The following is a 23,030-nucleotide window of genomic DNA, read 5'->3' as shown; positions in this document are numbered from 1 at the left end:
GGCTGCAGGAAGCCATGATTACGTCACTGCACTCCAGCCTGGGTGACAGAGCAAGACCATCTTAAAAAAGCAAAAAAAAAAAAAAAAAAAAAAAAAAAAAAGAAAAGAAACTTGAGCTCTGTAGCTTCCTTCAGGTGAACGAGCAGTTAGCCCTGTGTGGCAACGATTCAATATGAAAGTGGTAATTTTCACAGGGAAGCAATGGGGAGGATCTAGGAGAGAAGATCACAAGAGGAAAATAAGCCACTGGAGGTGACACCCCCACAGGCTCCTGCGACGCCTAGCTGTGTGTGTCAGCCCCTGTGCTGGGTGCTTCGCGTGGTTACTGTGGAGAGTCGTCTCGAGATCATCCCCATTTGACACATGAGGAAACAGGAAAGTTCAGGGATGTGAAATAGCTTGCTGAGGTCATTAGCTATTCAATGGCAGAGATAGGATTTCAGCCCTTGCCTGCCTGTTCTGAAGCCTGTCCTCTCTCTGCCATGCGCCCTGGCCAAGGTCACAACAAGCGGCATGCAGGCACACCACCTCAAAACCATGCCTTCCTCGGTCACCATGTATCCCCAGGCTGGGCACCCAGTAAATATCCACTGGATGAATAAATGGGTGCAGGCTTGCAAGCACTGCAGCGAACCTTTCACTGTCCAGTCACCTAACTTCCAAGACACTTCCAGGAAGAGACGAGGCAGGGAGTCAAAGCTGCGAACAGGAAATAAGAATCAAGACGCGTGGTTTTCTGCATACGATGGGCTCTTTTCCCCTTGCTTGTGCCCACAGCATTGTGGGCACCGTGGACATCCTACCTGTTCCTGCCTTTGCTCCTTTCCTTCCCCAGCTCCCACGTGCTTGCTGGCTTCCGTGGCAGGCCCTAGCCCTTCTATTACGTGGACATCTCCTAAAACTGCTTTTCGGTGACTGCAGGCAATGCCCTAACTTCTAGCCATTTTTCTAGATGAAAACTTGTTTCCAGCTGGCTGTCACTGCGAAAGTGCTCTAGGACAGTCCAGATAACCAGATTCTAGCCCTTCCTGCGACTCAATGGGTGACTTTGGACAAATTTCCTCAGCTTGGGCCCTCCTTTCTATGCTAGCTTTTGAAAGGAAGCACACAGACAGGGCTATCCTTGAGCAGCCAGATAGCCAGATAGCCTGCAGGCCCAGTGCCACCTAGTCTGGACCACCCAGTTGAAGACCAGGCACTTAGGACAGAGGAGGAAAGGAGAAACCTTCCTAGAGGAAAGGATTAGATCCGGAAGGACTTTTGATAAACCCAGTCCTTAAGAAATCAAATCACAGCAGTACCCCATTTGGCATATATGGTGTTAGAAGTCAGGAATGAGACAGAAAGGATCATGACCGATTCTAGAACCTGTATGACACCTCCTGCCTCACCTGGCTCATTCTCTGTCCTGAACAGCAGTCTTCAATCATTTAACAAATAGGTATTAAGCATATATTGTGGTTGCAAAGCTGAGCCAGGCAGTGAGGCACCAGTGCTCACAGAGCACGCTCTCCAGGCTCAGGAACCCCAAGGACAGATGGGTACCTATCGTGCCAGGTACCAGCACATGGCATCTAGAAGCAGGGCTTTCCTCAGTCCCTGGCTGGGAGGGCAGAAGCTGCAAGGGGAAGGGTGAGAAGTCCAGGCCTGCCTAACTGTGCAAGGTCTCTGGGCTGATCTCATGGTTACTTAGCCCCAGAACATCCTCATGGCTGTGCCTGCCCGTCTCCTCACTCAACCTTGGGCTGGCTCTGCTCACTGAGCTGGGGTCACCTGTTCTGCAGCAAACCTCCTGCCCCTGGAACAGCAGTGCAGATGATCAGCAGCAGCCACTGGGTCCTTCGGGCAGGGAGGCAGGAGTGTGGCGCACCGCCAGATGAGAAATTGCATCCCTAGTGCACGGCAGGGCTAATTAGCTTGCTAAGGGGGCTTTGTCAACGTTCACTGAGAATGTGGTCATGACAGTCAGGTAGCGATTCCCACTTGGCCTGACTTGAGTGTGGAAGGCTCTCTGCTGTCAGCACTGGCTGCTTTTGGAGGTGGGTCCACCGCTGGGCACACTCAGGTATGTGCAGTCGTACTGTCTGTGCAGGAAGTAGCTGAGCCTGAAGGAAGAGGGACAGACTGGCAGGAAACCTGACAGGGAGCTGAGTGGAGTGAGGCAGATGTGTGTACATAAAGACACCTGTCAGGAGGAGTATAAGGTGGTAAAGAACTAAGCAAGAGAACCAGAACAGAAAGGAAAGATGCTACTGCGTCTCCCAGGAAGCAGCGTCTCAGGCAAGTCAGCCAACCTCTCTGGGCCAGAGTGCTGTATCCAAGGTACGCAGGGCAGAGTGTGCATGAAACACTTCAGAGAACCGGCCTGTGCAGGCCGCCAGGCCAGGACCGCAAAGAAAAGAGCCAGTGCTCTCAATGGGAGCACTTTCACCCCACTCCCCAGGGGACATGTGGTAACATCTGGAGACATTTTTGGTGGTCTCATCTGAAGGGGTGCTAGTGGCATTTAGTAGGTGGAAGCCAGGGATGTTGCTAAACGTACTATAATGCACAGGGCAGCCCCGTAACCAACAGAGGATTCTGTGGCCCCAAAGCATCACCATTGCCGAGACCCTGAGCTCAAGGAACAGGCTCAGACCTGCATTCTCTGGGATGTGGGATCTGGGGAGAGCTGTGTACCTCCTTATCTGAAAGATGGGGATAATGAACCTTAGCCATGCTGAGTGTGGTGCCTCATGCCTATAATCCCAGCAGTTTGTGAGGCTGAGGCAGGCAGATCACCTGAGGCCGGGAGTTCAAGATCAGCCTGACCAACATAGTGAAACCCTGTCTCTACTAAAAATACAAAAATTAGCCAGGCATGGTGGCGCATGCCTGTAAGCTCAGCTACTTGGGAGGCTGAGGCTGGAGAATCACTTGAACCCGGGAGGTGGAGGTTGCAGTGAGCCGAGATGGTGCCACCGCACTCCAGCCTGATCGACAGAGCAAGACACTGTCTCAGAACAAAACAAAACAAAATTACCTGTGCCTCTCATCATACAACTTTATGAGGCCCACTCCCCCAATACACAGGAAAACTGCTAACTTTCTAAAGGGCTCTTTCTTCAGCTTTTCTTAGTTTGAAACCTTCATGTTACTAAAGCATCCAGCATGGTGACTGGCATATAGCAAGTGCTCAACAAATATGAAAAAGAGAAAAGCAATACAGTAGTTTAAAAAAAAAATAGCCCACTTCCCCTCTTTGGCCAGTTTCTTCCATATCTCTGGGTCTGATTTTTTGCCTAGCCTTTCTATAAAGTTCTACCCAGACAGAGGGTAGTGATGTTAACAGAGGCTATCTTGAAAGCCCTCGAGGGATCAGAGATAGGATTAACCATACCCTAAGGACAGGTAGCTAAGGAGATGGGAAGTTTTGCCAAATCACAAGGGGCAGGCTCCCAGACCCATCCAGGAGTCCTGTGCTTCCTGCCCTTATGGGGCAGAAGCAAGTGTGGCAGCCACACCAGGGGCTCAGCTCACTGGGAGGTTAGGCTTCCCAAAGAGCTGCACCCGCTGTGAACACTTACAGAAGCTGACTCAGAAAGTGAGACAGCAGCTTGGTGGTGGTGTGCAGTGGTGGGCAGTGAAGCCAGACCCCAGCCCAGAGTGCTGCTTTATCCTGTTCCTCCTAGAGCCCTTCCAATGTAACCAGCCTTGCGGAAGCTGCTGTGCAGGGACCAAGGGCATGATCCACCCTTGAACTTGCCATCCAACTGGGAGGGCCAGATGTACCCTTGAGATTTGATGAGTAAGAGACTACTTCACAAAGTATGTGCAAGTGCTGGAACAGAGGGCAGGCGTACTCACAGCTGACAAGCCAAGAGGCAGAACAGAGTGGGCCGGTGCCTAGGCAGACAGGCAAACATGAAGAGCTGCATTTTGTGAGTTCAAGATCCTTGCCATCTCGGACTACAGTTTCTGTCTCAAGCCTTTTAGAGCGGGTGGGGCCAGACACCATCTTGTCCACACTGCTATGAGGATGAGGACATGGGCCAGCAGGGAGACGCACCCTGCCTGGGCACTCCTGCCTTGTGGCTGGCCCTCTTCCCACTATGCCAAGTTGCTTCCTCTCTAACATATGGTCTCCCCATCATTTCTACCAAGAAAGTGTGAAAAACCCCATCTTGGCACATGGAGAAACTGAGGCAGAAAGGAAGGCCTGGCTTAAGGCCTCAGTGACTTGGAGATTCCAATCAAGGATCCTTCCAGATTAGATGTCAGGGCAGGGGAGGGACCTGGGTGTGCTTTGGGTCTAGAGGGGGTAAAGGGACAAAGCAGGGCCTGCTCTTCTGGTAAGGGAGGCACAGATGCCCTTGGCTGACTTGCTTGGAGGCCAGTCCCTTCCCCAGGCCACCTCCCTCATCCCCAGAGGCACCCACCCTCCACACCAGAGAGTGATCTCTTTGTCCCATTGCAATTGACACATCTCATGTCCCATACCTTCAAGGTGTCCCCCTCGAGCTGAGGTGTAACACCCCCACACCCCACCTCTGCCCTCTCCCTTCCCTCCCCTCCAGAATGAGTTCGTGCCACACTGCCTGGCCTTGATACCTAAGGAAGCACTTCCCAGAAGCATTTCATCTTCATAAAAGCTCAGGGAGGTGGGCCAGAGGCCCTTCTCCACACGCCCTAGAAGCCAGCCTTGGGATTAACAGAGAAGACCCTGGGGACAGGCTCACCCTTCTTTTCCCTTCCCCTCCCCACTGCCAGAGAGATCAGTCTCCTCAATGGCCGCCACATGTGGTCCCTACTTCCTGCTTCCTCAGAAGCAGTGCCTGGCTCCTGCAGCCCAGCCAGAGCAGCCCCTTTTCTGGCTCTCACATCAACTGCCTTGCAGACATCTGTACCTCTCCCCCAGGTGCTGGTAGTGTCCTGCGGTTTTTTAGACGGAAAGAAAGAGGATGAGAGTTTGGTTCAGAGGTCAGAGGGCAAGAAAGTCTGCCCCATGGCTCTTTCACAGGGCTTGGATCCCCATCGCCCCGCCCGCAGGGCCGGCTCACAGAGTCTGCAGTTTGGCAATTTCTCCCAGGTCCATTCACAAACTCTCCTCGGCCCTCTCCAGTCACCCAAGTGGGGAGGGCAGAGTGGAACTGCTTACTGGGTCTCCCGGCCCAGCCTCATGGCAATTAGGCTGACCTGCTCTGGTGAGGCACAGGCTCCTAAAAATGGCCTGACGCTCGCAGGAGGCGAAGGCCCGTCTTTGGCCAAAGCGTAACCTGGAAGCCCCGGTCGGTGAAGGGGTCCGAGGACCCCGTTAGAGTTGGGGGAAAAAAGGCAAATGCTCCCGTCCTCAGGGCCCAGCCTCCCACACCCCCAATCCCCTCTCAGCCAAGCCCCCTCCCTGCCTTGGGCTGTAAACCAAAGTTTACTGACTGAGGGAAGGAACAGTCCCAGGTAAAGGCACTATAAGGACCCCCACCTAGGTCTGCAGCAGGCAGCAGCCGAGGAGGCCTGGACCACTCACGCTGAGACTGCCAGGACGGCACCGGGCGGGGAAAGAGACCTCAGTATGAGTGCTCTCAGAACAGCAGCAACAAATTCTGCCCCTCACTGGGGGAGGCCGCGGGATCTTCCCCTCATTCAAATCTAGTTCGGGAGCCTGCAGGGACAGGGCCAGGAAGACCACCGTAGCCAGTGCCCCTGCAGTTCCGGCTGCACCTTACACCTGGAGGTCGGCGGCTAGAGCAAGACTGGAACTTGGGATCCCAGGCTCAGGGTCCCGCCCTCTTCCCTTTTATTCCATCAATCTCTTGGGTGGGGAGCAATGGGGGGAACCAGAAGCACCAGGAAGCCTGGGAAAGGAGAAGCCACTGCGGCTGCTCCAGATACCCCACCCCATTAAGGTTTAAAGAATGGCCCTCACCCCATCTGGCGACCAGCGGAGGGAGTGGGGCACAAAGGCGAGCAGACACTGGTCATGCTTCCACTTCATGTAAACAAGGAGGCCGTGGCACTGACCCCCGCCCAGCCACCGACAGTCTGGCGGAGGCGTGTGACTGAGATGCTTCGGACCCTCTCATTTGGGATCCAGGGTCCCTGAGACCAGGACAGAGGCTGCAAGGCAGGAGGCCAGTTGGAGTCTGATGTGCAAACTGGTGCAGTGTGCGACCTGAGCTCTCCACGACACAGGGCAGGGCAGGTGAACATCCACACGTCCTGCCCACCACCATCCTGCAGCTCAGGAAATCACGCAGTTGCTGGGCTTGGCAGAACTGGGACTTGTTTTACCTGCAGAGGCAAGGGACAGAGGTGGGGAAGGATGTAAGTGAAACGCTTGGTGGATTCAGCTTCAGTCCCTACCCTGTGTGCTGTCCACATCTCCAGTTGAGGGGCTGGGGTCACTGTCTCCTTCCCAAGCTGCTGATCTGGAAAGCAAGTCAGTAGAGGGCACCTGGGAAAGCAGAAGGGAAGATTCTGCCTGTCCCAGCAGCCTTGGCAGGAGCCCCACTGGGTGGGACATCAAGGTGACCACCATCTCCTGACCAAAGACAGGTGGGGGAAGGATCCAGTCTGCAGAATCGATGATGACAACTATCAACTCCAAGTCTTGGCTGCTCTGTGTAAGGACTAGCCATTTTTTGGTTTCTTTACTTTTCTAATAAACTTGCCTTCACACACACATACACAAAAGTCTCGCCAAGAGGCCGCTCATTACCAGCTAATACATGCAGCTCCACAGCCTGCAAAGTAAGACCGTGGTCCTTCTCTCCGGTTCCCCTCCCCAGCTGCCCCATTCTACTGCTGAGGTGTCCCCAGCTCCCAGAGCCAGCCAGCAATAGCGACGGAACCTGGCCTTCCCAGTCCAGTTCCAGCTCCTTCTGCCACAGGCCTCCTAGGCTGGAAGAAGGAAAACTGGCGCCTCAGGAAGGGCTGGCGCTGGCCAAGAGCTGCCACCGTGGGGTGGGTCACACTGCTTAGGGCGCGGCTTTGAGGGGAGGATGGAGAGGAACGCGCTGCCTGTAGGGAGGGAAGGGGGAGACAAAACTGCCCCCCTTCCAGCCAGAGAAGCTGATTTCTCCTCTTCCCCAGGCCTCTACCATTCCTTCCTACTCCCTTTACAGTCCTCAGATGAGGCCTGCGGTTCCTTTGGCTGGATTCCTGCTCTCGGACCTCTGGAGGGAGTGTGGAGGAGTAGCAAGGCAGGCCTGACACCTGTGGGCCTGCAAGGTGTCAGGCGTTGAAGAGGGGAGGCTATGTCCTCAGAGCGCCGGCTGCCTTTCCCCAGGTGGAAGGCACTCGTGTTATTTCCTGCCAGTTCCCCTCCACACAGCAAGGGCTGCCTCCCTGGTGCTCACACAACCTTCCAGTTTCACTTCAGCTGTGAATTTAATTAAGGCCACGTCTGCCTCCTTTCCTGGATCATGAGCACGACCCACCGGACAGAGTGCAACTTAGAGCCCTCCCCTGCCACACAGGCTGCTGCTCCTGCCCACTGCACTGTGACCCATGGCCTCAGGCCACATCCATCCAGGCAGACTGAACGAGCTCTTCGGGACTGACCACAAATCCAGCTGTACCCTCATTAAGGGTGTTCCCCCACCCTTGGGCAGGAGGTTGCACCCAAAGAGCTCCATGGCCAAGGTGCTGGGGGTCACCTTCCGCAGTGATGCCAAGCGCGTCTGGGTGGCTCTGCTAGCGGGATGCAACGCGGCTGTCCTAGACTCACTCGCTGCTGCAATGGATACAACCATCCCCACTTCCCCTCCTTAGCTGGTTTCATTTGCGTGGCCCACTAAGCAGATGTCAGTTCCTCCCCAGAGGCAGCAGCATTTTGGAGGCAGGTAAGCAAATCAACCTCTGGATCGTTAAACAGGGGAGTGGTATAGCTGGACATGGAATGGCGGGTGGGGGTGGGGGTAGCTGCTTCCCAAGCCTGCACACCGCCCAGCTGGCTGCCTCCAGGAGAAGCCTGGGTAAGGCAGGGGCAGGGCCCGTCTTCACCAGCACCATGCTCCCCACTTTTTTGTAAGGCAGGGTGAAAGCCTGGAGAGAGCACCTAGACTCAGAATTCATTTCCTAGCCCCGGACAGGACAGAGAAACTGGCTTGGCTTGAGGACAAACTGTGTGTCCCCGGTCATTCCCTGAGTGCTCACATATTGGGAGTTGACCACGTGTGAGGAGTCAGCCCTGCTCAGGTGAACGGGGAAGGTGTATAAATGGCCAGAATAGTCTTTTTTACAAAGTATGCGTGGCCTGGGAGCTTCAGAGGTGACACCAAGGTGGAGCTGAAAATGGGTGCAGGGTGGGAGGAGGGGCCGCTCAGTGGAGTGAAGCCGTGTGACGTAAGCATGGGGTGAGGGTGGCAGCCTGGGGCACTCGGGACCTGCAGTCAGTCTGGTTCGCTGCCAGGTAAGGTGGTGCGGGCGAGAGGGAGGCAGAGGTCACCCACACAGAAGCCATGACAAGGACAATGATGTGCAAGCTTCATGCACAGGTTCCAGGGCTTCGCATTCCCCGTATCGGGAAGAGTCTTCCCTCGGCTGTCCACAGGGCCCTCCTCCCTCCATTCAAGTCTTGCTCTGAGGCTCCTTGGTTAGGGAGGCCTTCCCTGACACCCTTCATAGAAGGGCCATCCCCCCCCAATCCTGGTCTCTGCCCAGGGTAACATGCTCCATAAAAGCAGGAACCATGTTCATTCTGTTCACGGCTGTGCCAGGAACTCAGAGCAGGGCCTGGCACAGAGCAGACACTTCGTAGATACATATTTACTGAATAAAATGCATGAGACGGCAAAGGCGAGCTACTTAGGGGTTTAGCGCAATCCTAGTAATAACAGTAATAACAGCAGCAGATGCACCAGATGCAGCAAGAGCAGGAGAGAGATCTGAGACCCGCAGCCCCAAGGGATGACACAGGAGAACAAGTCCCCCAGTCCAGAAGCCCAGCAGCCACGCTCTACAGAGCCAGATCACACTGCCAGCCAGCCAGGGGGCCATCCACACATAAATCCAGGGACCCCAGGAGAGTTCTGGAAAGGGACTGTCACTGCAGGTCACCTCAGAGAAACTGGGAAGCAAAGCACAGGTCCAGGGGCTCTGGGGCAGGAAAGGACCCTGAGGCACTCTGGGAAGCAAGTTGCTGCTCTCGTCTTCTCAGCCCCCACGACACCAGGGGAAAGGGTCGGTCCTCTATCTGGGGCTCCGGCTCTTCCAAACACTTTTTTTTGTTTTTTTGGTTTTTTTTTTGAGACAGAATCTTGCTCTGTCGCCCAGGCTGGAGTGCAGTGGTGCGATCTCTGCTCACTGTAACCTCTGCCTCTCAGGTTCAAGAGATTATCCTGTTTCAGCCTCCTGAGTAGCTGGGACTACACGCAAGTGCCACCATGCCCAGCTAATTTTTGTATTGTTAGTAGAGACGGGATTTCACCGTGTTAGCCAAGATGATCTCAATCTCCTGACCTGGTGATCTGCCCGCCTAGGCCTCCAAAAGTTCTGGGATTACAGGCGTGAGCCACCGAGCCCGGCCCAAACAGTCTTTAAAGGTGCAGGGAAACGGTGCCGACCCAAGCCTTCTGGAGACGGCTATGACATCTGCAGAAGGCTGGGGAGGCAGGAGACCACACTGCCCTTTCCACCCTGGGCGGCCATGGACACAGGGCCTGGCCTGTCCGAACCTTGGGGGTCTCATTGTGCGATGCTATCATCAGGCTGGATGGCAGCGAGGAGGACGCCAGTTGCATGTGATGGCATATGGCACCATGTCTCTCACCACTTCAAAAGTGTTGGCCATTTCCCAGTCATCTCCCTGGGGGAACTGGGTGGGGTCTCAGGCACAGCATGGGGACCTCCTCCCCTAGGCTGGCAGCACTCCAAGGGCAGGGCCTCATCTGTGTCTCCTCAGTCGTTGTGGAGTCTGCTGGTCTGAGGACCCTCTACACTGGGGAAGCTACACTGGAAAATGAGGGCCCTAATTTAAAATGCAGAGTCCTAAGCCCCGCCCAGCAGTACAGACTCTATTTGTTGGATTTTATTTTTATCTTTAAAAATTTTATTATTATTTTGAGATGGAGTCTTGCTCTGTCACCCAGGCTGGAGTGCAGAGGCACGATCTCAGCTCACTGCAGCCTCCGCCTCCTGGGTTCAAGCAATTCTCCTGCCTCAGCCTCCCAAGTAGCTGGGATTACAGGTTTGTGCCACCATGCCCGGCAAATTTTTGTATTTTTAGTAGAAACAGGGTTTCACCATGTTGGCCAGGCTGGTCTCCAACTCCTGACCTCAGGTGATCTACCTGCCTTGGCCTCCCAAAGCGTGTTTGTTGCATTTTAAAATTCATATTACTTTTACTTTTTTTTGATACAGGGTCTCTCTGTCATCCAGACTGCAGCGCAGTGACTCAATCACAGCTGACTGCAGCCTCGACTTCCCGGGTTCAAGTGATCCTCCTGCCTCCACCTCCTAAGTAGCTGGGACTACAGGCACATGGCACTATCCCCAGTTAATTAAAAAAATTTTTATTTAAGAGACAGGGTGTTGCTATGTTGACCAGGCTGGTCTAGAACTTCTGGGCTCAAGTGATCTTCCCAGCTTGGCCTCCCAAAGCACTGGGATTACAGGCATGAGCCACCGCGCCTGGCCTCGTTGCATTTTTACCAAGGCTCTCCACTGAGGCTGTTCTGTGAGGTTGGGGGTCCCTGACCCAGGGAGCCTGTGTGGAGCTCATGGAGGGCACAGAAGCTCCAGAAGAAGACATGAGCACTCCCAGCAGGTAAGGGCTGAGGGAAGACGCAGAAGGAAGAGGTGCCTAGCTTCTGCCACTAGAGGGCGCCGTGAACCTTGAAACCGCTGGGCGCCCGTGGCCCCCAGCTGGATCCCCAGGCCCAGAGGAGGAAGCAACTTCCCTAAGGTTCTCCCAAAGGCCACACCTGGGTTTGCAAAAATTTGCATGCTGTTTGACAACTATATATTCCTTATCAAGCAATTTTACAGGCTGTCAGCTCTGAGCTTCTTCTATTTTTCCTCTTATGACAGAACCTGTCATCAACCCAGGTTCTCCCTTGACAAGAGGGCAGCAGAGACAGAAAGAACAGAGGCAGAATCTGAACTCCAGGGGACCTCGGAAACCCTCCCTGGTGCAACCCCTCCTCTTCTAGATGAGGACACAGCCCCAGGGAGGGGACGGATGTGTCCTGGGTACAGGGAGCAATGTGTCCCGAGCTGAGAGCCAGGTGGCAGCTGCTCTGGGAGGTTCTGAACATTTACCAGGGGAAGGGGACGCTTGCCCTGTGTGGGGGTCCAAAGGCAGGAGCTCAGGTTCTCACCGATTCCCACCGTGGGAGTCCCATGCTCTCCGGGCCCCACATTCTCACACATGCAGTCCTGGCTGCTTAGTTGCTGCTGCCTGAGGGGAAACACTGAAGCAGCCCCACTTGGTGTGGGAGGCTGGAGGCCATGAAAAAGGGCCTCTTAGGAGAGGAGCTCCTGGCCAGGCACAGTGGCTTGTGCCTATAATCCCAGCGCTTTGGGAGGCCCGGAGGTAGGAGGATCACTTGAGGCCAGGAGACCAGCCTGGGCAACATGGTGAGACCCTGTTTATACAATTTAAAAAATTAGCCAGGCTTGGTGGCACACACCTGTGGTCCCAGCTACTCAGGATGCTGAGGTGGGAGAATCGCTGGGAAGTTGAGGTTGCAGTGAGCTGTGATCGCACCACTGCACTCCAGCGAGACATTGTCTTAAAAACAAACAAAAACAACCAAAGACAGGAGAGGAGCTGCTGCTTCTCCCCCAGGCCTTGCGAGGGAAGAGGAAAGGTGTGTGAATTTCAGGGCTGCAGGTACTGGGGACCCACCCAGGTGGGCAGAGGCCTTGCCGGAGGCGGCTGTTCTGTGTTTGTCTAAAGGATGGACGAGGAACGGGGTGATGGTTCCGGGCTGTCTGTGCCCTCGCCCTCACTCTTCCCTCTCTCTCTCTATCCCAGCATCAGGTGCCCTGGAGAGGAGCTTCCCGAGGGCCCTGTCCATGTCTGCAACGCTGGTTCCTGGGCACCGTGTGCAGACACCAAACAGTGGCAGCAGGGGCAGGGCCGCCGCGACCACCCGAGAGGTGAGAGCAGGGACATGGATGCGGAGGGACACACAGAAGGCATGGCAAGGGACAAGACAATGGGCTTTGAGTTTCCATGGAAACCGCACCTCAGGGCGAGGGGCTGAAGGGAGAGAAAGCTTCCACTCCACTTCACTCAGGACTTGGGAAACAGCCCTTGCTGCTGTAGGGCTTGCCCCCTCCTTCCCGCTTCCCCCTCCTTCCCCTCTTCCCCCGCCCTCCCTTGCCAGGTGTTCACCATGGCAACCCTTCCTCCAAACCAGAGGTACTGAGCAGCAGCAGCAGCAGCAGCAGCAGCTGGTGTTAGGGGAGCCAGGGAGCCCAGAAGAAACAGCGACGGGGCCAGCCACCCCTCCCCTGACAGACCATGGCTGTGCCCAGGCCTGGTCTTGAATCCTGGCCTTACTACCACTTCCTGTGACCTGGGACCACTTCATTCACCGCTCCGAGCCACCTGCCACCTCTGTGCTTGAAAGGTGGTTGTGAGGGCAGAAGGGGAGAGAGAGCGCCTGTGCAGGACCTGGCAGGCCAGCAGCTCAGTCACCATCCCCAGGCCAAATGGAGGGAACGCCCTGGCGCTCCCACTGTGCCCACAGCCACAGAGGCGCCCAGGCCTGTTCGAACTCCAAGAAGCAAAGTTAGCCAACATTTCCTGAGCACAGACTGGGTGTGTCAGGCTCCAAAGCAGCGCTGGGGAATCAGCAGAGGGGACGACACTTGTGCTCCCTGCTCTCATGCCATCACAATCCAGTCAGAGCTGGTGTGCAGAAATGCAGGAGTCCTGGGAGCCCTTGGACTGGGCCCACAAGACCTCAGACCCTGTCACTGCCAGCCAGAGCCCAGTTCTCATCACTGGGCTCCACAGTGATGGTCGGAGAAATCCCACCACGGAAAGTCCTCTGACTCAGGGATGCAGAAATGAGAAAGGCACCACCACCAGCCACCTGAAAGGCCACGCCGGAGACTGCTGCGGAGAGAGACATAAAGGCCAGGACCTTTTGGGGATCCCCGGAGACTGCTGCGGAGAGAGACATAAAGGCAGGACCTTTTGGGGATCACCGGAGACTGCTGCGGAGAGAAACATAAAGGCAGGACCTTTTGGGGATCCCTGAGAGATGCCCAGGAAGATGCTGCCATGGAACAATCCCACCCAGGGACAAGCAGCCAGGCAGACGGCACACAGCAGAGGGACATGGAGAAACTGAGTCAGACTGCCCATCACAGAGACAGGAAAGTGGGTCAGGGCACTGGTAGGGTGCAGGGGAGGGTGGGGTGTGTCTGACCAGGTGAGATCCTGACAATAGGTGATCTGGCAAGGAAGCAGGTTTGCTAGAAAGAGCCCTCAACTCAGAACCAGGGTCTAGTTGCAGCCATGCACCCCACTGTGCAGAGCCCCCATTTCTTCACTTACAAAGGAGAAAGCTTCTCAGCTTATTTGATTTGTTGGGTTACCATGAGGGCTGATCTGAACGCCTTCTAGCAGTAGTAGCAGAAGCTCTCAGACCACTCCATGCCAAGCCTGGAATCCTTCTCTTCTTTCAGAGCAGAGGAAAATGAAACTCAGAGCTGCGGGACCTGCCCAAGGCCTCCAGGCAGCTAAAGGCTGAGGCCAGAATGGGAACTAAGGACCCCGGAACCCCAGAGCTCCTGCCCTCTCTGTGCCCACAGATGGAGTCTGCTCCTCTGCAGGTGTGAGGCAGTGCTCCTGGGTAAGGGCTGATGTGGGGCCAGGGCCAGAGGCCTGGGGAGACACCAGGCCAGAGGGAAGAGGGCTCACCTGAGATGTCAGCACTGGAATTCTCGTTGGGCCTCTTCCCTGTCAGAAACTCCACTTCAGGGACAGTCTCAGTGGAGACGGAGCTGGCCATGCCGTTGGGCGCCGTGGGCCTCTTGGCTCGGCGACTGAAGAGCCTGCTGCTGAAGCGCCTGGCGGGGGCGGCCTCCCCCCGGGCTGCTTCTCCCATGCCATTTTGGCTGGGTGCCTCTCGGGATCTGGGCTTCAGGTCTCTGTGCGTGTGAGAGACCATCCTGCCATCCTTCCGGCTCAGCTCTCCCAAGGGGATGGGCTCCACAGGGGGTAGCACCTGCTCCACCGTAACCAGGTCTCTCAGGAAGCTCTCCAGGCGCCGGGCCGACTCGCCACCGCTGCCGCCATCCTCCTGCCCCTCCGGGTTGCCGGCTGCCTCCCGCTGTTGCCGGGCAGCCCAGCGCATCATCTCCCCAGGCGGGTGGCGGCAGCCTGACACCAAGGCGTACTTGGGGTTGATGAGCTTTCGAGCCACAGTGGAGGAGTAGTGGAGGCCAATCCTGCCCGCCAGGCCCAGCTGCCGATACAAGTCCACCTCCTCGGAGATGGCGTACAGCTCCCGGAACTCTGTGTCAAAGGGTTCCACGTTCTGCCCTGTTAGGAGCAGGAGGAGGTTCCTGTCCACGTAGGAGGAACTCCAGGTGAACCTGGGAACGTGGGGACAGAAAAGCAAGACGCGTGTGCCCAGGCCTCTCTCTTGCCCTGTCCCTGCCCCCCCCACCCCCCCCGCTGTGGCCAGACCCTTGCCGCAGGTGGAAGGCTCCTTGTGGGCCAACGCTGGACTGGCCTCCCTCCACCCACCCGCAGACTCCCTTTCCCCAGAGTTTGGCCTCAAATGAAGCAAGCAGGCAGTAGGTGCAGGGAAAGAGCATGGGAAGTCAGGCAGGCATTCAAACCTGGTTTATATTCTCATGTGCCTTGTAAGCTGGGGCTCTCAGGACATATGTTCACAGGGTTGTTGTGAGGCGCAAATGAAGTAACTCATATAAAACATTTAGCTCAGTCCCTGGCACAAACACACATTTAAAAAATAGTAACTGCAGCTGCCACTATTATGAATATTATTCTACTCTGTATTGGTTCTTTTCTGATTTTTTTAAGCACTTAGTGTCTGCAGAAACCCATACTCTGACCATGTGACAGGACTTACGCTGCTATTCATTGTTTCGTGTGCTCAGGTCTCTCTTCTCGTCATCCGTATTTTAATTTACTTGGAGGGCAGATATTACACAGATACAGTCTCTCGTGTTCCTGGTAAATTATTTTAAAATCAGAATTCTGAGGCCGGGTGTGGTGGCTCATATCTGTAATCCCAGCACTTTGGGAAGCTGAGGTGGGTGGATCACTTAACGTCAGAAGTTCGAGACCAGCCTGGCCAGGTGAAACCCTGTCTCTACTAAAAATACAAAATTTAGCTGGGCGTGGTGGTAGGCGCCTGTAATCCCAGCTACTCTGGAGGCTGAGGCGGGAGGCTAAGGCAGGAGAATCGCTTGAATCCGGGAGGCAGAAGTTGCTGTGAGTCGAGATCACACCACTGCAGTCCAGCCTGGGCCACAGAGCAAGACTCCGTCTCAAAAAAAAAAAAAAACTAAAATTCTGGCAACATTCTCTGCACACCACATCTTCCTGTTTCTTTCCAGATCTGGTGCATCCCACTTCCTGCTTGTCCTACCTAACAACTAGCCTCAAAATGCAACTGGCTGCAAATGGACCATGAAAAGCAGGCAGTGCATAATGCCTAGGAAGAGTTGACCCTCTTTCTAGAATAATCCATCAACCAGGAAGTTTGAGGGAAGGGACTGGGCAGAAAGCTGTCCTTTGTCATTGCGTCAGACGATACCAGTTACAACTCATGATGATGGAGGCTGCAGTCTGGCATCTTCCTGAACACCTACCTAGAATCAAGGCCTCCTTCTTGATTGGGCCCTTCTTTGACCTGGCCCAACTCACCTGTAAGATCCAGTGGCCACTTTGTCACCATCCACCATCAGGAACCTTGATGACAGGGTCCCCTTGATCCTCCCCATGGGCATATAGAAGCCGACGCCTGTCACAGAGCGGACACGGATGTTCTGTTGGGAAGAGTAGAAGGCACCGTCATCTGGGTTGGGCCGGCCTCTGTGCCAGGTCCTTGCTTCTGCAGAGGAAGAGCCCGTTTGTCTATGGACCCTGCCTGCAGGCTCCTGTCTTCACTAGACGCTCTGCTTCCTACAGCCTTCCACAGGGAACCCTCTTTGGTGAGCAGGAAGAAGTTCCCAAATCTTGCTTTAGGCATGGACAAGCCCAGGGTGGTTCCTGCCTGTTCTCAAAAGGCCCAGGAAGAGAACAACAGCCTTCACTTTGAAGTCAGTGATTCTGCAAGCTAAGCACCCCAGGACCAGGCCAGAGCTGCCTCCTTCAGTCTCAGCAGCCTAGGGATAAAATCGAAACTGGGCATATGATTCAGTAGTTAACAGTAAAGCCAAGGTTAAAGGCTTGACTTTCAACAGAAGGAAAGGTGTTGAGATCTTGAAGTTTACCTGAGCCCCCAATCAGGGAAGAAGCATGGGAGAGCCACAGGAGGGGCAGAGGTTGTCCCTGTCTCATCTCCTGACCACTTTCCGCCCCAGTGGTGCAACTTACCCGAATCCGGAAGTCGGTGAGCTGTAGGTCCTGACACATCTCCAGGAAATACTTCACTCCCGCCTCGTCCAGGATGATGTACACTGGGACCCGGCGCTTACAGGCAACATCCACAATGTCTTGAAAGATATCACCATCAGTGAAGAGGTCCATGACCACAGCAATGACCTGGGTGGGGAAGGACACTGGTGAGACATGCAGTGTCTACACGCCCACAGTGGCAAGCCCCGCTCAGACGGGACCACCTCGCCCTGGGGTCACTTGTGGCCAAGAGCCAAAATCTCCACCTGCACCATTCCTGGGGCTTCACATCTCCTGACCTTTGAGCACATCTGAGCCCTGGAGATGGGCCTGGGGTACAGGCCATGTGCTTGTACTTCCTCCTGGACAAATCCCCACCTCCCCATCCTGGGGGTCTTCTAGCAGCCCTTAAGAAGCTGTATCGGGGCTGGGTGAGGTGGCTCATACCTGTAATCCCAGCACTTTGGGAGGCCAAGGCAGGTGGATCACCTGAGGTCAGGAGTTTGAGACCAGCCTGGCCAACATGGTGTAACCCTCTATTAAAAATACAAAAAATGGGCTGGGCATGGTGACGGGCACCTGTAATCCCAGCTACTCAGGAGGCTGAGGCAGGAGAATTGCCTGAACCCGGAGGCGGAGGTTGCAGTGAGCTGAGATTGTGCCATTGCACTCCAGCCTGGGCAACAAGAGCGAAAAAAAAAAAAAAATTACCCAGGCGTGGTGGTGGGCACCTGTAATCCCAGCTGCTGGGGAGGCTGAGGCAGGAGAATTGCTTGAACCTGGGAGGTGGAGGTTGCAGTGAGCCAAGACCATGCCACTGTACTCCAGCCTGGGTGATAGAGTGAGGCTCTGTCTCAAAAAAAATGAACTGAACTGAACTGAACTGAAATGAAATGAAATGAAATGAGCCATATCATGGGAGATCTAGGAGGCTGAGAAAAGTTGCTCCTGACACCCTAGAAAAACAAGCAGGCACAAGGAGATGCCATTACTGATACCAGGGGTGGGCTCATGTCTGTGAGTCACAGATCTGCTCTAACATCACTTTCTCAGCAGGCCTGGATGCGCCGATGGCCTTGCAGCTGTGCGAAGCTCTGTGCTTCCCCAGGCACAGATCCAGGCAGAGCTCCTGCTGGCTTGGATTCCCTTGGCCTTCAGGTGTCCATCCCATACCACCCCATCCTCAAATCAAAGTCACTGCTCAGGACCCTTCATTTACAAAAATTGGCCCTGAGTGTCCACCCTGGAGGCAAGGTTTATGCAGCCCCAGGCCGCTCCACCTTTCCAGCCACAGCTACTTCCAGCTTCCTACACAAACCATGCTCCACACTCCAGCTGAAGGCTTTCTTATTGGCCCAAACACCATGCATGCGATGCTGAGGAAAAGGCCTCGGCTTTGGGGTCAGAGAGATTTTAACTGTGGATCCACCACTTCCTATTTGTGACCTCAGGCAAGTCACTTAACCTTAATGAGACTCTGTTTCCTCATCTGCAAAGTGAGGATACCTTGTATTTTACACTTTTGCCCTGAGGATTAGGGATAACTTTGCAAGCAGCAAACACAACGTCTGGCAAGTCATAAGTCCTCAGTTAACAGTAACTGCTATACAGTCCAGGAAGTCTGTTTGCCTTCACAACTGAAAGGACCGACTCTTAAAGTCAGGAAGACCAGGCTAGTATCCCCATGCCACGGCCTGCCCAAGCTTCTTTGGCTGCAAAATAGAGCTAATAACTGCACCTAGATCTCAAAGGGTTGTCCCAGGACTAAGTGAGATGCACCACGAAAGTGCTGAGTGCAGGGCCGGGCGCGGTGGCTCACGCCTGTAATCCCAGCACTTTGGGAGGCCAAGGTGGGTGGGTCACTTGAGGTCAGGGCTTTGAGACCAGCCTGGCCAACATGGTGAAACCCCATCTCTACTAAAAATACAAAAATCAGCCAGGCATGGTGGCGGATGCCTGTAATCCCAGCTCCTGGGGAGGAAGCTAAGGCAGGAGAATCGCTCATTGCAACCCAGGAGGCGGAGGTTGCAGTGAGCTGAGGTTGCACCATTGCACTCCAGCCTGGGGGACAAGAGTGAGGCTCCATCCCCCCCCCCCCCCACAAAAAAAAAGAAAGAAAGTGCCGAGTGCCCACCTGGCACCAGGTGCACTCAATCAGCCTCCGTCACGGTTGTGCCACCACCTTCACATGTGTGCTCTGCCATCACCCTGACTCTAAAGACTCCAGTGCCCTGCCCTACACAATACCATTTAAAGTTCTTCACAGCTCTTACATTTTGAGAAAGACAAAACAAACAAACAACAACAACAACAACAAAAACTGTTTTATCTGAAGAATGAGAGGCCCTTTAAATTACCAGGCCCAGAGAGGCATTTAAAATGTGATAGCAGCCAGATACAGTGGCTCACGCCTGTAATCCCAACACTTTGGGAGGCTGAGGTGGATGGATCACCTGAGGCCAGGAGTTTGAGACCAGTTTGGCCAGCATGGTGAAACCCTGTCTCTACTAAAAATACAAAAATTAGCCGGGAGTGGTGGCAGGCGCCTGTAATCCTAGCTACTCAGGAGGCTGAAGCAGGAGAAATGATTGAGCTAGGAAGGTGGAGGTTGCAGTGAGCCAAGATTGCGCCACTGCACTCCAGCCTGGGGGACAATGTGAGACTCCATCTTAAAATAAAATAAAATAAAATAAAATAAAATAAAATAAAATAAAATAAAATAGCTGTCATGTCTCACTCCCCTTCAAGCTAAATAATTACTATTAGTAAGTGGCTTGAAGCCACTTGCTGTATGAGGCCTCTAGACTGACTCTAAGTAGCCATAAAATGCTACACAGTTCAACAAGGTAGGCTGGGCACAGTGGATTACATAGTTCAACAAGGTAGGCTGGGCACAGTGGATTACACCTATAATCCCAGCACTTTGGGAGGCTGAGGCAGGAGGGCTGCTTGAGCTCAGGAGTTTCAGATCCACCTCAGCAACATAGCAAAACCCTGACTCTACAATACAAAAATTAGCTAGGCATGGTGGCGCATGCCTGTAGTTCCAGCTACTTGGGAGGCTGAGGCTGGAGGATTGCTTGAGCCCATGAGATTGAGACTGCAGTGAGCCATGATGGCACCACTGCATTCCAGTCCAGCCTAGGCAACAGAGTGAGACTCTATCTCAAAAAGGAAAACAAAGAAACAATGTATAGCCAATCACTGACAACGCTGTTTCTGTAAACCAATGAGACTTCCTGACCAATGACTTTGGTTGCCCCCCCATCCACCCCCCACCCTGCCAAATCCTGATCCTTTTTTCTTTAAAAACTTGAGCCTCCCCAAGGAAACCTGGAAGCGTGTCCCGGGATGCCATCCTAAATCTCGGCCCAAATAAACTCTCTATGCTAATTTTGCCTCAGCGTCTTCCTTTGAGGTTGATACTGTGATAATCACTCATGAAGGGAGAATGAATTCTTTCTGAGCCCCACAGGCAGAGAGAGGACCTAAAGACAAATAAGCTACGGCGCTATTTCAAGGGGTTAATCCAAGTGGAATGACAAGACCTTTGCACAAAATAACTAAGACACGAGATAAATGAGATAAATGCCTTTAAGAGCGTGACATGTGATGCGGGGTTGGGGTGGGTGGGTGAGTGGAGAGATTACTTCTAGCCAGGGGAGAATAAGAAAGACTTTACCAAGGAAGCTGAACTGTGAAGGATGGGAAGCCCTTGGCACCGAGAGAAAGGAGCAGGAGGAAGATCGAGCAGGGGGTTGTCTGGGCTGCCTTGCACAAGTGTGTCCTGCACACGGGCACTGGCTGAGGAGGGGATTGGGAGCTGCGTCTGCCCTGGGAAGGGTCGCCTTTTTCTAATCTACGTACAGGTGTCACGTGGCCTAGCAAGGGCCTGCAAGGGGAGCATTTCAGGGAAAGGGCACAGCACAAACAAAGGTACCGTGCTGGTTAATTTTACGTGTTCGCTTGGCTGGGCAAACATTATTCTGGATGTTTCTATGAGGGTGTTTTGTTTGGATGAGATTAACATTGAAATCACTGGACTTCGAGTAAAGCAGATTACCCTCTGTAATGTGGGTACGTCTTGTCCAATCCACTGAAGGCCTTAGAAGAAAGACTGAGCCGCCCTGGGCAGGAAGGAATTCCACCAGCACACCGCCTCGGGACTCCAACTGCAGCTCTTCCCAGCTTCTCCAGCCTGACAGCCCATCCTGCAGGCTTTGGCCTCGCATCTCCATTATCCCATGAGCCAATTCCTTAAAATCAATCAATCTCTGTCTCTCGGTGGATCTCTCTTACACACACACAAACATGCCCATCCAGTTGGTTCTGTTTCTCTGGAGAACCCTGACTAATACAGGCACTGAGGATGGGAATTAACACGTACTAAATACTTTCAGTGCACCCTAGGCTGTTTCCTGTGCTTTAGGTAAATTTTCTAATCTGATCCTCACAACTATTTTGCGAAAGGGTTATTCCCACTTTACAAATGAGGAAGTAAACACATAGGGGCTATAGTCCTATGTCCAAAGTTATAAAGCTGCCATGTGGCAGAGCAAGGAACTCAGTCCTAGGTGGCTCCAGGGTCTTCATTTCACTGCTTCCTAGAGATGGGATTGCTAGGAGATACTTCAGACACATTGAATCAAAACTGGCTGTTTAAAAGACTAAACAAGATAGACAAACTTCTGGCAAACCGACAAAAAAGGAGGAGACGTAAATAAAATACTGAATGAAAAAGAAGAAATTACTACAGACATAATAGAACTTTAAGGAATTGTAAACATGGTAAAAAAGAATATTAAGGCCAATTACATGCTAATGCAAATGAAAATGCACATGACATAAGAGTGCACTTAAAAAAATGAACCAAACAAAATATACCGTAACCAAGTAAAGTTTATCCTAAGAATGTTAAGGGTGACTCAACATCAGAAATAGTATCATTTTAATTTAAAACATTTATGGGGTTGAGAGGAGGAAATCATATTTATCTTAGTAATTTTACAAAGTATTCAATAAAGCTAGATCCCTCCTTGTGATTATAATTCTTAGAAAACAAGGAACAGGAAGGATCTTCCTTAACCTCATAAGCTCTATCTACCAAAAACCCACATGAAACATTTTACTTAACAGAGAAACTTATGATGTACTCCCTCTAAGTCTCAGAGAATAGTAACACCACTACAGTTCAACACAGTATTGGAGGTCCTTACCAATGCAATAAGACAAAAAAAAAAAAAAAAAAAAAAAAAGAAAATGAAAAGAAAAAAAAGAAAAGAAATACGAGACATAAGGATTAGGGGAGACAAAACTACCAGTATTTAAGAATAATACAATTTTCACAGAAAATCCAGTAGAACAAACAGAAAAGCAATTAGAATTAATAAGAGAATTCAGCAAAATTGCCAGATCCAGGAAAAACTTACGAAAACCAATAGCCTTCTTCTATTCCAGCAATAATCAACCAAAAGAAAGAAAAAAAGAAAACAAAAGAAGGAATGAAAGAAAGAAAGAAAATAAGATCCATTCCCAGTTAAAACCTAACCACATGGCATTTGGAAATAAATACCTTCAGGAAGAAATACTGGAAAGTCTATGAAAGGACATTTTAAAATATGTGAATAAATGAAGCAATAAATCATGAAAAGATAATATGATTTAATATTTAAAAAATCTAATACTCTCCATATTAATAAAATTCAATGCAATTCCATAAAAAGCTCAGTAAATGCTTTTCAGAAACTCAAATACTTGTAAGATATAAAGAAGAATAAAGATCCACAAATAGCCACATCGATTTTGAAAAGGAAAAGCTAAAAGGAAACACTTGTCCTATAGAGAGTAAGGCATACTACAGAACCATAGCAATAAGAATTGTACTACTTGTACTACTTAAGTAGGAAGGAACTGACCAATAGACCAATGGAAAAGAATGGTGAGACCAGAAGTATACACACAAACACATATATACACGTACACATATACAAAACTTTATGTACGATAGGGGTAGAATCACAACTCAGTGGAGAAAAAAAATGCCCTTTAGCAGATGCCACTGGGAAAACTGGCTTACTACATAGAGAAAAACAGAGATGAATCCATCCCTACTTCACACCACATGTAAAGGAAAATTTCAGGTAGGCTAAGTACTTAAACGTGAAAGATATAACTAATAAGGGAGTTGACGAAATGCAAGAAAATATCTTCATGACATGGGCTAAGAAAGACTCTCAAGTTCCCAAATGCACAAACCATGAAGGAAAATGAAATTATGCTAATAAGTATGTAAAAAGGAGCTGTCTTTTTTTTTTTTTTTTTTTGAAATGGAGTCTTGCTGTGTCGCCCAGGCTGGAGTACAGTGGTGCGATCTTGGCTCACTGCAAGCTCCACCTCCCGGGTACACGCCATTCTCCTGCCTCAGCCTCCGGAGTAGCTGGGAATACAGATGCCTGCCACCATGCCTGGCTAATTTTTTTTTTTTTTTGTATTTTAGTAG

The 23,030-nt window shown here is 52.3% G+C and overlaps 1 protein-coding gene across 1 annotated transcript in view; it reads right to left on the bottom strand.

Annotated features, from left to right (window-relative positions):
* Positions 1-5,744: 5,744 nt before the first annotated feature.
* Positions 5,745-23,030, bottom strand: part of SACK1F (scaffolding CK1 anchoring protein F) — a 34,816-nt gene continuing 17,530 nt past the window's right edge. The window contains exons 2-5 of the mRNA XM_017859883.1: positions 16,511-16,678; positions 15,839-15,960; positions 13,859-14,535; positions 5,745-6,267 (exon numbers count right to left, since the gene is read on the bottom strand). Of these exons, the coding sequence (XP_017715372.1) occupies positions 6,218-6,267; positions 13,859-14,535; positions 15,839-15,960; positions 16,511-16,678 (1,017 nt within the window). The 3' untranslated portion in view covers positions 5,745-6,217. The remainder of the gene's footprint in view (positions 6,268-13,858; positions 14,536-15,838; positions 15,961-16,510; positions 16,679-23,030) is intronic.

Source organism: Rhinopithecus bieti, unplaced genomic scaffold (genome assembly GCF_001698545.2).
Source record: "Rhinopithecus bieti isolate Rb0 unplaced genomic scaffold, ASM169854v2 scaffold_51734, whole genome shotgun sequence".
Lineage (NCBI taxonomy): Eukaryota > Metazoa > Chordata > Mammalia > Primates > Cercopithecidae > Rhinopithecus > Rhinopithecus bieti.
This window is presented reverse-complemented; position numbering and strand designations above follow the sequence as displayed.